This window comes from Momordica charantia, assembly GCF_013281855.1.
Source record: "Momordica charantia cultivar OHB3-1 chromosome 8 unlocalized genomic scaffold, Mcharantia_2.0 BLBB01000008.1, whole genome shotgun sequence".
NCBI classification, from domain to species: Eukaryota; Viridiplantae; Streptophyta; class Magnoliopsida; order Cucurbitales; family Cucurbitaceae; genus Momordica; species Momordica charantia.
The window spans coordinates 10412403-10425668 of NW_028275166.1; the positions used below are offsets into that span (position 1 = coordinate 10412403).

At 34.1% G+C, this 13266-nt stretch overlaps 2 protein-coding genes and 1 pseudogene across 4 annotated transcripts; 1 reads left to right on the top strand and 2 right to left on the bottom strand.

Annotated features, from left to right (window-relative positions):
• The first annotated feature begins 528 nt into the window (after window positions 1-528).
• LOC111023399 (cytochrome P450 94B1-like) lies at window positions 529-5218 on the top strand (annotated as a pseudogene). The gene is made up of 3 exons (XR_015792648.1): window positions 529-1217; window positions 2144-2445; window positions 4328-5218. The product of XR_015792648.1 is annotated as a cytochrome P450 94B1-like (transcript).
• Window positions 5219-6311: 1093 nt separating this feature from the next.
• LOC111023389 (SWI/SNF complex component SNF12 homolog) lies at window positions 6312-9390 on the bottom strand. The gene is made up of 4 exons (XM_088128204.1): window positions 9200-9390; window positions 8868-8949; window positions 7127-8713; window positions 6312-6744 (listed from the first exon to the last, which is right to left on the bottom strand). The coding sequence occupies exons 3-4, from the start codon at window positions 8692-8694 to the stop codon at window positions 6672-6674; spliced, it is 1641 nt and encodes a 546-aa protein (XP_087984330.1). The 5' UTR covers window positions 8695-8713; window positions 8868-8949; window positions 9200-9390; the 3' UTR covers window positions 6312-6671.
• A 990-nt stretch (window positions 9391-10380) lies between these two features.
• LOC111023406 (DNA/RNA-binding protein Kin17, conserved region) lies at window positions 10381-12488 on the bottom strand. Of its 2 annotated transcripts, none has more exons than XM_022300833.2 (3): window positions 12331-12488; window positions 11997-12101; window positions 10381-11873 (listed from the first exon to the last, which is right to left on the bottom strand). In XM_022300833.2, exon 3 carries the CDS (start codon window positions 11771-11773, stop codon window positions 10580-10582), a length of 1194 nt encoding a protein of 397 aa, XP_022156525.2. In that variant the 5' UTR covers window positions 11774-11873; window positions 11997-12101; window positions 12331-12488; the 3' UTR covers window positions 10381-10579. The 2 variants fall into 2 exon arrangements, with proteins under 2 accessions (XP_022156525.2, XP_087983865.1); XM_088127739.1 differs by lacking the exon at window positions 12331-12488 and adding an exon at window positions 12182-12318.
• Window positions 12489-13266: the final 778 nt, after the last annotated feature.

Consider the following 13266-nt stretch of genomic DNA (forward strand, 5'->3'; position numbering starts at 1 on the left):
CTACTTCGAATATATCTAATATTTGAACTGGATCAAGATATCAAGTTTGATCTATTATTTGAGTATATGACAGGTTAATTTTAGGTCTAGTGCGTAATCGTTGAACCAATGGAGTAAACATAAAAAACTATTAAACATAAAATAAGAAATTTAGGCCTCATCTTATAGAAATTTTATTTTTTGTTTTTTGTTTTTGAAATTAAGCTTACAATAACCACTACTTCTATATATGTATTCCGTTGTAAACCAAAAAAAGAAAGAAAGTAGTTTTCAAAAAACTTATTTGTTTGTTTCTTTTTTTCGTTTTCTTTTTCTGAACTGGTTAAAAGTTCCGAAGAAAAATAAATAACAAACATACTAAAAAGAAATTGGAAACTAAAAATGAAATCCTTATGAAATGGAATCTTAATAATCTATTAAATTACAAGCTAATTTTGGAAGTTTAATGATTACAAAGAAAATTTTAAATTACATATCAACTAAATAGACACGACCCGAGGGATTAATAATAATTATATTTACTCTTGATTTTTGGTATATTTTAATCCTAAAGTCTTCCAAACCATATTATAAAAATAACACATGCTACATTATTATTTCTCTCTCTCATATTTTTTTCCACATGATCTCTGAAATATTTTATTGTTTGGCAATGCCATTTTATCATTATGGGTATCATCATCTCTCTCTTCCCTCTCCACCAATCCATCTCCATTTTCCTCCTCTACATCTTCCATGAGCTTCACTTCAGATTCCGGCGACCCGCCGCCGGCGAATTTTCCGACCACTCATCGCCGCCGACGTATCCCCTCATTGGCTGCCTGCTCTCCTTCTACAGCAACCGCAACCGGCTGCTGGATTGGTACACTGAGCTGTTGTCGGGCTCCGCCACCGCCACCATCGTCGTCCGCCGCCTCGGCGCCCGGCACACCGTCGTGACGGCGAACCCGGATAATGTTGAGTATATTCTGACCACCCATTTCGCCAATTTTCCCAAAGGGGAGCCGTTCACTGAGATTTTGGGCGATTTTCTTGGGTGTGGAATCTTCAACGTCGACGGCGAGCTGTGGCGAACGCAGCGGCGGCTGGCTAGCCATGAGTTCAGCGCCAAGTCGCTGACGGAGTTCGTCGTGAATACGTTGGAGTCGGAGGTCGAAACCCGATTGTTGCCGGCGATTGAGTCGTCGGCCGAAACCAAAACCGTCGTCGACTTGCAGGTAAGGATAGAGAGAAGAAAGGAGGGACAATTACTCCCGCAGTTAACGAGCCAATTATTTTCTATCTAAATATATGTTTTAAAATTTGAGTGTTTTTTAGATTGAAAAATATCTATTTCGTGTAATTTTGAATTGGTATTAGTTTAGCATCAACTAATTTGGTACGTTAATAATTTAATTTAAATGTCAAGAGAATACCTGCTCTCATCATTATTGAAAAATTGATAAAAAAATCTTTATTTTTACATTTATCTCTTTATTTTTCCAATTTTTATTATGGAATGACTTAGTCATTATAATTTATAAACACATGGTCTTTTACTGTTTTATCAAATCTATATATAAGAAATCTCATAAGATCTTAACAACATTTTTCAAATAGATACTACATCGTTACAAATTTTAAAATCTGCAAAGGTCTAAATTTTTAAATACTTGTTCTTTGACTAATTTGTTAATTACTTCATTAACAGTGATTTTTAACCTTTTCTTGGTTTAGTTGATGTTGCTCTCATATTTTAACATTTTTTTTTAATCTGGTCTGATAATAGTAAGGCTAGCTATTAGATATCATACTCAATGAATTAACATAAATTTAGAAGAAGAATTAAAGTTGAAAAAGTCACATTTTTCTACTAGCTTTTTAGATAGAAATTTGGAGGAATGAAAGAAATTTCCCCACGTGTCTCAATTCATCTCTAAATCTCTATCACCTTACTAAAAATAATGTAGTGTATTAGCCACATTCAAATTCCATAAGAATGTTATAATTGAAAAAATTTTAACCATAAGAAATTTAAACTAAACTAAAATTTTTTAAACTGTAGAGACAGATTACCTAAATACTAAACTTTAAAATTAAAAAATTTTCTTTCTATACAAAATGTCAAATTAAGAAAATTTCTAGATCGGTCACTGAACTACAGGAGTTATTAAGAGGATTTACATTCAGAGTAATATGTAAGATGGTGTTGGGAAATGAAGAAGTCATTCCAACACTGGAAAAAAGCTTCGATGTGGCGTCGGAGGTGAGCGCGAGGCGGGCAATGGAGCCACTTTACGTGATATGGAAGATTAAAAGATGGTTCGGGGTCGGATCGGAGCGGCGGTTGAGGGAGGCGGTGGCGGAGGTTCACCGGAAAGTGATGACCATAATCCAGAACAGAAGAAAAAAGAACAAGAAGATCCAAGATTTGGGTGACAGCCATAGCCAAGATCTCTTGTCCAGGTGAGAGGTGACCAACTACATATATATATGATCATAAAATCAGACATATACTAAAATATTATTTTTATTTTATGCATATATCATATTAATTATATAATAATATTATAAAAACTTTGTTGCACATATGCTATAGTTTTTTCGGTACTTTCGAAACATTTATTTTAAACTTAGACCCTATGCTTTTAAAAAGTGATCATTTCAATCCCTTCATTTTCATTTTCTATGTCTCATCATAATTTTAGCATAGTATTTCGTCACACATTAAATATTTTAAATGTAGTCATAAATTTATATTGAAGTATTTCTATTTTGTATAAAATTTGTGTTAACATTTTGAAAATAAAAAATTAAAATAGTCAATTTTCTAAAGTATAGTAATAAAAATAAATATTTGAAAAGTATGGAGATTAAAATGAACAAAATTGAAAGTACGGGGATCTTAATAAACATTTTTAAAATTCAAGGATCAAAAGGAACGTCGGAACCAAAACAATATTTAATTTTTCAATATATAATATTAATAACAATGAAATTTTTATTTTTGTTTTTACTATATTTTCCCACTTTTTTTTGTTTATTATGTTTTTTTCATAAAATGTTTTAAAATCTTGCTCAAAACTTAAAATTTCAATTTAAAAAAAAAACTTAAAATTTCAAAAAAAAAAAGAAAAAAGAAAAAAGCTTTTAGGTCTCTTTTGTTAATGATTTAATTTTTAGTTTTCTCAAATGACAAAAAAAAAAGTAGGTTGTAATAAGGTGAGTTTGAGTTGAAATGACTGCAAACATTTTTTTTTTATTTTCATAATGTTTTGTCAGATAGTTAAAAATGATAAATTACGAAAAATAAAAGAATATATATGTATTTTAAATATAGTAACAACTAACAAGTTTAAAACTTCACACACACAACATAATTTGATTTGAATTAAAAAAATTGAATAAAGAAAATCAAACTTAGCGAGATTTTCTTAAAAAAAAAGTATTGTCGTTTTCTTTAAATAATAATAATATTTTTGCCATATAATATAAAATTTTCTTATAAAAATTAGAAAAACACCTCTATATAGTGCTTTTAGAAGAAAAAAAAACATTTTTCTCAAGGTACGATCACGAATCTCTAATAATTTATTTATTTAACTGAGTTAAAAAATCATTCTGAAATATAATCAAAATTATTTTTTTTTTCTTACGGTTTGAAAGACATTAAGAAAATTGGTAATTAAACGACAAAAGAAAATTGTTAGTACACACACTCTTTTAATTTTTTAAACTTTTTTTTTTCCAATGAAGCATTATTCAAAAGTTGATCTTTTGTACTTTTTTTTTCTCCAATATATTCTTAATCAAGTGTAGGAAGTCAAATAAGTCAATAAATGATGTATTAGTTTTATTATATCTTGATTTCATAAACAAAGAAATTTAAAAAAAATCATAAAGTACTGAAAGAGATTAATTATTTTAGATTTTTTTTTTAGAATTTAGATCCTATTTTGGTTTCTAAGTTTTTCTTGCTATTTCATTAGTTTCTACTTAACTTTTAAATGCTTTGTTTCGAATCATTTGAATTCTAATTAAAACTTTGCATAAAACACTATGAACAAAAATCATTTGAATCTACTATTAATAGTTATCAACATATTATATCTACTTTATCTATATATTTTTGCCAAACTTTTGTTAAATATTTTCCTAGAAAAATTATTAATAAGGATTAAAACAGTCTTTTATAAAAAATAAAAAACTAGAGACAAACAAAATGTTTAAATTTAATTAGTTCATAAGTTTTCTTGTTTATTCTATTTACGTCTTTGAACTTTCAAATTAGTACCACTACCATGTACATCAACTTCGAATATATTAGTGATAGAATATATCTTTTCAGGTTAATTTTGGGTGACGATAAAGATGAAGTGATACGAGACATGGCCATAAACTTCATCATGGCCGGTCGAGACACGACGTCGGCCGCCATGATATAGCTATTTTGGTTACTCTCACGTCATCCCATCATCGAGAACCAGTTAGTCGAGGAGATTCACGACTCAGAATCAAAAAAATTAGATTTCAAATCTTGTAAGGAGTTCAAATTTCTCAAAGCATGCCTCTGCGAGACCATGAGAATCTATCCACCTGTCGCCTAGGATTCCAAGCATGCTGTCGCCAGTGATCGACTGCCAGATGGGACTCCGGTTCGGGCTGGAGACCGAGTCACGTATTTCCCATATGGGATGGGGAGGATGGAGACATTGTGGGGGAAGGACCGGTTCGAGTTTAAACCGGGCCGGTGGCTGGCCGAACCGGATGGCCGGGTGAAGTTGGTGAGTCCATACAAATTTCCGATATTTCAGGCCGGTCCGAGAGTTTGTCTGGGGAAGGAAATGGCTTTTATTCAGATGAAGTATGTGGTGGCTTCAATTCTGGGCCGGTTCAGAATCAGACCCGTCGCTGTGGACGACCCGGTTTTCGTGCCGCTGTTGACGGCCCACATGGCCGGCGGCTTCAGAGTTTTGTTTCAGAGGAGAGAGAGGGCCGGTTTAAGAGAGAAAAATTCCCCAATTTGAAAATCTTCATTACATTCCACGTGGCAGAAAATGATTGGACGGATGACAGAATTGATTCTCTTAATTTCACTATTTTTTGTTTTTAACATTAAATGTAAATATGCAATTCAAAATTTTAATTTGCTCGTTTAACCAAGCCTCATCAATTGCTCTTAATGTACGCGTGATTGATTTTTTTGTTTATGTAATAATAAATGAATATTTTTTTATTTGGTCTCAAAGCGAAAACGAGATATATATTTTTATTTGCCAATATAATGATTGATTTTTTTATGTAATAATAAACTAATATATTTATTTGCCAACATAAATTTAGCTAAGCGGTAATTAACATTTGTCTCTGACCAAAAGATCATAAGTTTAAATAAAAGCTAATATTTTTGTTTAGTTGATTGTTTTACATTTTAGAACCAGTTTAAAATAAGAAAATAATATCATAAAAGATGCCTTAAAAATGATTTGTGAAGTTCGAGTAGAATCAAATCATAAATATCAAATTAAAATGCAGCCAAAATGAAGACGAAATTAGAACTTTTAATAAAACCAAACCAAGATGACCGAATTGGAACTAAACTAAAAAAAATAGATAATTTAACTTTTATTAATATTTTCTCCCCGGAAGATTCCTCACAGACAGATAAACAGAAGACAAATCAAGTGGCTGAATCATATGGGCCTTCTCAACTTTCAAAAAGGATCTCATCTTTTAAATATTCTAACAAAATTAAAAAAATAAATGGGATAGAAAATTGTCAAATTACAAGTTCAGTGTTCGAGATATCATATTTAATGTATTTGAATTTTAAAAATATTTAAATATTATCTTATTCCATTTGATTTATTTTAGACTTTATAACTTCCGAACATTTATTTTGGTCTTTATATTTCAATTTTTTTAATCGTTGTACTTTCAAAATATCCTATTTCTATCCTTTTACTTTTTAAAAATTGACCAATTTGACCCCTCTTGCAAAAATTTAACACAAATATTATATGCAATGCAAATCCTCAATTACAAATTAATACCAAAGTAAACTGTCATGAATTATAACGGAAAGAAATAAGATAAAAATAAAAAACAAAAATGAATGAATCAAAAGTAATCAATTTTTTAAAGTATGACTAAAATTAACAACAAAATTAAGAGTAAAATGACCAAAATAAACCAAAATATATGGATCAAGATAATACTTAACTTTTAAAAAGTATCTAATAGCTCTAAATGAAAAACCTTGAAAGTTTAAGGACTAAACTTGTAATTTAACCGTGCTCGAAGAGTTCAAGGACTGTTTACCATCACAAATCTTTACTAGAAAAAATTCTCAACTTTATATGGATGCAGATTCTATTACAAGAAATATTCCATACTACAATTAAAGGATGCTCTCTAAGAAAATTTTAAATGACTATGAAGAATCCATATGTTGTTCATAAAGCATTCTCATCACCAGCTAATTGATGATTACTGCTAGCAAAGAAGACTAAAGAGCATGTTTTCTGGAATTGGCATACCATATATATGTGTTCATGAAGTATTTGCAAAGCGTTCGAGACGATCGCGCAGTTGCTACTAAACTAAAGGGTGTCTTACACGAATCTTAGCTCGCTAATCCCATGAAACTCCCAACAAAAATGGCATTCCATAGCAGCTCGACAAGGTCCCAGTCATGTACTTCCGGGTGCATCGCTTCCTGTCGTGGGTTTGCGATTTATGTATCGGATTACGGCATCTTCAACCCTGTTTAATAAACCATAAGATTTAAAATCAAGCTCAAAAGTGATCAAAGGAGCAATAGGTATGCCATATTAGAAAATCTCTTAACCCATTGAAAATTTTGTGTGAGATCCAACTCTGAAGAGCTTGTAGAATAATCTCTTTATTGAAAATAGAAGACAAAGAACAACATAAAGAAAAATAACTCGTCTATGATGCAAAAATAAAACAGCTACCCAGAGCAGGAGGAGGTTCACGAATATATATCTTTTCAGGTTGAATCCACAAAAAAATGAGGCAAAAAAAAGGAGAAAAGATGCAAATCCACTGACTAACCTATGAACTGTGAATGAATCCAAGGGTAAGTAAGATGTAAAAACAACAGTTGGAATTGAGAAAAACTAACCATGGTTGATTGAAGAAATCTGACCGCCGCTCCTTTTCAGCATTCCGACTAGCTTCTCCCGCAAGAAGTTTCAGATCCTTGCTTTGAGATTCAATCAGGGCATCAATAAACTCAACTGGGGACTGACTGAACCCAAGGAAAAATGCACGTCTCCGACGATGCTCGTGAATTTTTCTTATAGCTGTACAGATTGCTTCGTCACATGAATCAATCTCCTTGTTCTTCTCTGCATTGGCTAATAATGCAGACAGTTCCCTGTGAATTGGAAAAGGTACATCAACCAACACATCATAACATGCCGTACCCGCTGGACTATTCCCCGAAAGCTTAATCTTATGCTCCAGATGTATAGGCTGCGGAGGGAATAAATGCTGTGATATTCTCTGTGAAACCATGGTGAATTTCAACTTATCTTCCCCAAAGACCTTTTGAAGAGGCGGATCACAATGGAAGAAAGATGGATCATTGGGATTCTGAAGTTTTCTAGCCTTTACATAATGCCAGATTGCAGCTATTATTCTTGGGCGGGTATCGACTTCAATACCAAGAACTTCCATTAAAGCAGGTGACAGCTTAAATTTCTCTGGAATATAATTCATTTCTAACCGAATGTTAACCGAAAACTCTTTATCCCCTTTTCTCTTCACCTCAAAGCCCTCATGGGGTGCAGGTGACCGCGCATTCTCCCATACAATAATGTGACTGTCTGGATATAACCTCTGGTCCAAGGAAATGGTTACTCTCTTGAAGAAAGATGAAAACTTCGGGTACAAAGGGTTTGATCTTTGTACCACACTGGGATGATCAGGGTCGATCCCATCTTCCAAGATTCTACCTATTATCTTAAGGGTCCAGGTAGGAGGGTCTGCATTTGGTTTTTTGGGTATTGTGTTAACTTGATTTGCAAATGTGTTGAAGACATAAATCCGAAGAGTTTTCTGAATGCAAGGCGGATTTTTAAGCGCCTCATGGATGTCGACCTTTTTTCTTGCAAGAGCAGCATCAACACGAGACTCGAACTCAAGCAGCTGAGTGTAGAGAGCAGACTCGGGTAAGATTGCAGCAACTTTGTCTTGAAGCTGCTTCTCCGGTAGTTTCTGCTTCTTTTTGCGAGCAGCAGGCGTGATTTCCATTGTTTTCAATGGCGAAAACGTGGTAGAGGGAGAAAGAATAGGAGGCCGAACTGGTGGCTTTTGAGGAATCCGCTTCACACCTGCAAGGCCGGGCGTGGAAAATCCTGGTGAAGGAGAACCCATGTTCCCACCACCAACAGTCTGACTCTGAGTTAGGGACAGCCCCTGAGCTTGTAACTGAGCTTGAAACTGGGCGTGAGCCGCTTGTGCTTGAGCTTGGGCATGAACTTGAGCCTTTAACTGAGCTTGAGCAAAAGCCTGAGCTGGGGAGAGCTGAAATGGAGTTTGAAAGCCAGCTCCTAATTGGGGTTGAGCTTGCGGCTGGGAAAAGGTCGAATTTGCCGCCATAGATGGTGGAACTATTCCAGAATTTCCAAAAGGCGATGAAGATGCCGCCCCCAGGCTCTTCGGCGGATTATTATTGTTCATAGACATCACTATCTAACCAATTATTCTAACCACAAAGTTGAAAACCAACGAAAATCTCAAATGTATATCTTATCATTGCCCCAAGTCCAGCCAAAAGCCTCAAGCCCCATAGAGAATTAAGCGCATCTCACACATTTTCACCAAGGATCCAAAATTAAAAACAGAAAACAAAAAAATACCTAAGGAACAACAATTCCAGCAGCAGCAGAAGGACCCAAATCCCAAAACCTCCTTCGTCAACCACCTCGCGTCGCGAAAACCCTAACACCACATAGAGACGTCAAAAACCCTAACCCCAAAAAACATAGTTCGCAAGAGCAGAAGCGATGAAAGTCAAGAACCAAAAATCTATCAAATTAGGCAACGTAGAAGACGACCCACATTACAAAACGGAAGGGGAGGTTGGATTGAAGGAATCGGGGGGAGAAATTGAAGAAAACAACAAAAGGGGTCAGAATTTCTTGGAAAAGGAACAAAAATAGAGAGAATTGGAGGGAATTGATGGGCTTACAGAGATGGAGGAGCCTGTGGGAGCTGAGCTTTGTTCCACCTTATGAGAATTTAGAATTTAGAGCGCCGAAAAGGAAGAGTTCGTTTGGTTTGAGAGAAGCGAAGAAAGAAGAGCCGCTTTCCCAACGCCCTCTCTTCTCACTGTCTCTCTCTCTCTCTCTTCACAACCAAAATTGAAAATTTTTTGTTTCTCAGTAAATTGCGGAATTTGTAAAAACTTTTTAAAAATAATAAAATGGAAATGTAAAGGGTAAAATTGTCCGTACTTGCGGGTCGGGTTCCCTTCCGACCCATTCAACTTATAACTCGACCCAATAACTTAGGTAACGTTTTTATTTCCGACTTCTCGTTTCATCTTTTTTAATAAATAAAAATGGAAATGTGTTATTCTTTCTTTCTTTCTTTTTGCTGCAAAAAATGGTTAACTATGTTTAGATTTCTAGTTATCTAAAATTTTTAATTAAAAAATAATAATTTTGTTTATATAAAATTAAAATTTTTAATTTTAATGTTAAAGTTTTTCGAGTTATGTTTGTTTTTTTTTTTAATATTTATCATGCGTTTTATAAGTTTTTTTTCTAAAAAAAAAAAGAAGTCGAAACACAAGAAATTGTTCTAAAAAATTTTTACACAATTTTAGAAACGTTTCTTAAAAAAAAAAAGACCGTACACCATCCTCACATGAACTAAATGAGAAAAAAACCTTCTTTGGCGATTTCCATTACAACTTTATAACAACTGAAAATTTGAAACTAAATAAATTATACAAAATACACCAAATGTATGAGATTGAATTCAACTTTATCTCTAACATTCTGAAATTGTACCTTCAATTTTTTATTAATGGATGTGACTAACGAAAAGTTTGTAGGAAACAGATTAAAAGATCAAGAGTAAAATTAAAACCAATCATATATAATTTGTGACTTATATAACTCCAACGATCATCTCTTAAAGCCAAAAAACTTCTTCCTGTATCTTAGAACTCAAAAGATACAATTCAACGACCTACCGAACAGATCCTATTCAAGTACGGTCGTACTTCTTTCTTTACCAAGTTAACAAGCTCTAAGCATTTTTCAAGATGACTCTCATATCATATTATGGATATTGAGAGGTTCTCGACTAAAGAAAACGTTTCAGTATTCTATCGGCTCATACTTGAAACTTGAGGACATCATGTACACAACTTATAAAACAAATCCTGTTCATTAACATGGTGTCCACACAGATGTTCAAACTCAATATCTTAAAAAGTGTCTAAAACCAAGAAATTTGAAAAACCACATTCATGGATACATCATACATAATAGATGTGAGCATGCCTGAAGAAAATTTCAAGAACAAAACTACAAAAAGTGAATTTTCTGTTTTATCTCAATCAAAGTTCTGATGCAAGTTTACAGATATCTTCATATTCAACAGCCTTAAGCACCCTACCATCGTACACGCCCTTTTCTATCAGCACTTTAGCACAAAATTTATCAGTGTCGACGCCCAACAACCGAGCATTCGATCCACGATATGCCCCGTTCACTATCCTTACTAAGCCGCCAATTTGTGGTATCACGGTTTCTAACTCTTCTTGATCGACCCTCAACACGTGCTTACCATCGAGCATTTCGATCTCTCCGACATATTTATCAATCACTTTTCGCACAACTCCCTTTTGTTTATAGTATCCCTTGTCAGCCAAAGCCTTGCTCATGACCTTCACAATTATTCCCTCGCATAGCCAGTAGTCCTTCCTGTTAAGCTTCTCCTTCTTCGTCTCTTCTTCTCTCATCAATGCCTCCAGAGCTGACCGACCACCGTTACCCGTCTTGCTTCTGGAATTCTCTCCCTGTTTCCCTTTGTCAGTCTCATCTGTCTCGTCCTCATCGAAAACCACCCGGGTACTCTCTGCTTTCTCTTTCAACTTTGATGATGTTCCCAAAGCAAAGCCTAGCTTAACTCCAGTCTCTAATCTCAACTCTCTCGTTTGTTCAGCCTCTGAAGGCTCAGCAGATACAGAAGCCAAAGGCGCTAATTGCTCGGCCCTCTCGATTTGCCTCTTTATCTCTCTCTCTTGCTTCTCTTCTTCAGCTAGATCTGCCCGCATCCTCTTATTCTTCATTCTTTCTTTGAAAAGTGTTTCTGAATCTCTATCTATGTAAGTAATGAACCAACCCTTGGGAGTCTCCTCCACCTTACACTGACCAGTTCTACCCAAATGTTTTACAAACTCAGTGAGAGTAGCCCACTGCGTAGAGTTCATATGAATATGATGCCGGTCGTTAATGTATTCGTTGTAGACAACAGTGGCTGCCACACGACTGAACCGATGGCTGCGCTTGATGTGTTCCATGAAAGAACTCTCAAACTCTTCGGAGTAACCTTCAACAATGCGATGCGGATTCTGGCCAAAAATCTGCATTTGGCGCTGGTGGCTCTCACTCATACAGTGACACTTGAAGCCATTCTCATCCCGGCACTGCTTCTGGCACATCTGGCAATACCACCTGAGTTTCTGGAGCCCCTTCGCCTTGATTCTGTTTGCAATTGCTTTAGGGGTTAAGAATTCGTTCTTCCCCATCGAAAATTCCTCGACAAGTTAGGGCTTTAATTTGCCAATATTTGCAACGCTACTCAAAAGAAGAAGATGACCAACTGCGACCTTCGAGGAAAAAAATGCCCTAAAGCACAGAAAATTGGAAATTACAAATAAAGAACAGGAGAAACAACCCAGTAGCAGCACCAAGCTGATCTCATACTTTTTCATCAAGGGTCCGAAATAAAGAAACAGTAAAAAATAATACCTAAATCTGTCAGCAGCAGAAGGAACCGAATCTCAAAATTCCCAACGCGAATCAGCGAGCGTTGTGCAAGCCCTAACACCGCACAGAAACGTCCAAAACCCTAATCTGAAAATCACAGCTCGTAAGAGTAGAAATTATGAAAATAATGAACCGAATCGAGCGAATAACACAATGTAGAAGACGACCTAGATTACAAAAAAAACGAAAGGGGAGCTTGAATTGCAGGATTCGGGGGGAGAAATCGCAGAAGAAAACAGAAGGAATCAGAAATTTTCGCTGAATAGAAACTAAAATCGAGAGAAAAATAAGAAGTGGAGGGAACCCATGGAATTACAGAGATGGAGCTGCGTCTGGAAATTGAGAGAAGCCGCTTTTCCCAATGCTCAATCGCTCTCTTTACAACGAAAATTGAAAATTTCTTCTGGGTAGAAATTCTACTTCGTTGTCCAATTTTCAAATTTATTTCATTTTAATTTTTCAACTTTTATAATTTCTTACTCTATTGTTATACTTTTTTAAGTTTTAAAATTAAAATAAATATCTCGAAAGGGACTAAATGAAATAAATAAGAAAGTTCAAAACTAATATGAAATTTAAATTGTGCAAGTTGTAAATATAATTTTTGAAATAAAAGAAAATGCAAAATGTAAGGGGTAATGTGGTCATTCTTCTTTTCTTTTTTCCTCCATAAATGTATTAGAGTCATTTTGGTCAATATATTTTCAACTTTTGTTTATTTTAATCATTTACTTTTAAAAGTGGCCAATTTGAAACCTATTTGTAAAATTTTAACATAAATTTATATATAATGAGAACTTTTTAATACAAATTTATGATCACATTTTAATAAATTTAGCTAATAAAGTGTCACGTTAAAATTAGTACAGAGACCAAAATAGACTTTAAAAGTCTAAGAACTAAAATGAACAAAACCCTAACATTTAATAGATGTTTTAAAAGTATAACAATTCAAATAAAATAAAGTTGAAAAGACACCGACAAAATTGGTAAAATTAAAACCAAATAAACCAATGTAATTAAGTTCAACCTTCCATATCATAATGGTTGAACTTAAAAAAAATAATAATAATAATCAAATAGATGTTAAAGAATGGAAATGAGAGAATGAAAATTATTTTCCTTCCAAACATGAATGTTAATTCTCAATATTAGTGTTTTACCACAGTTCAGAAGAATGTAAAAGACAAATGCACAAAGAGAGCAAACGAAAAGAAAAGGGCTCCACCAATCTAACACGATCAAATCTAAA

Coding starts and splice junctions, on each gene's coding strand:
- LOC111023389 (XM_088128204.1), bottom strand. CDS start 8,694: ATGTCTATGAACAATAATAATCCGCCGAAGAGCCTGGGGGCGGCATCT. Junction 6,745..7,126: donor GATTTCTTCAATCAACCATG/GTTAGTTTTTCT, acceptor TTTATTAAACAG/GGTTGAAGATGCCGTAATCC.
- LOC111023406 (XM_022300833.2), bottom strand. CDS start 11,773: ATGGGGAAGAACGAATTCTTAACCCCTAAAGCAATTGCAAACAGAATC.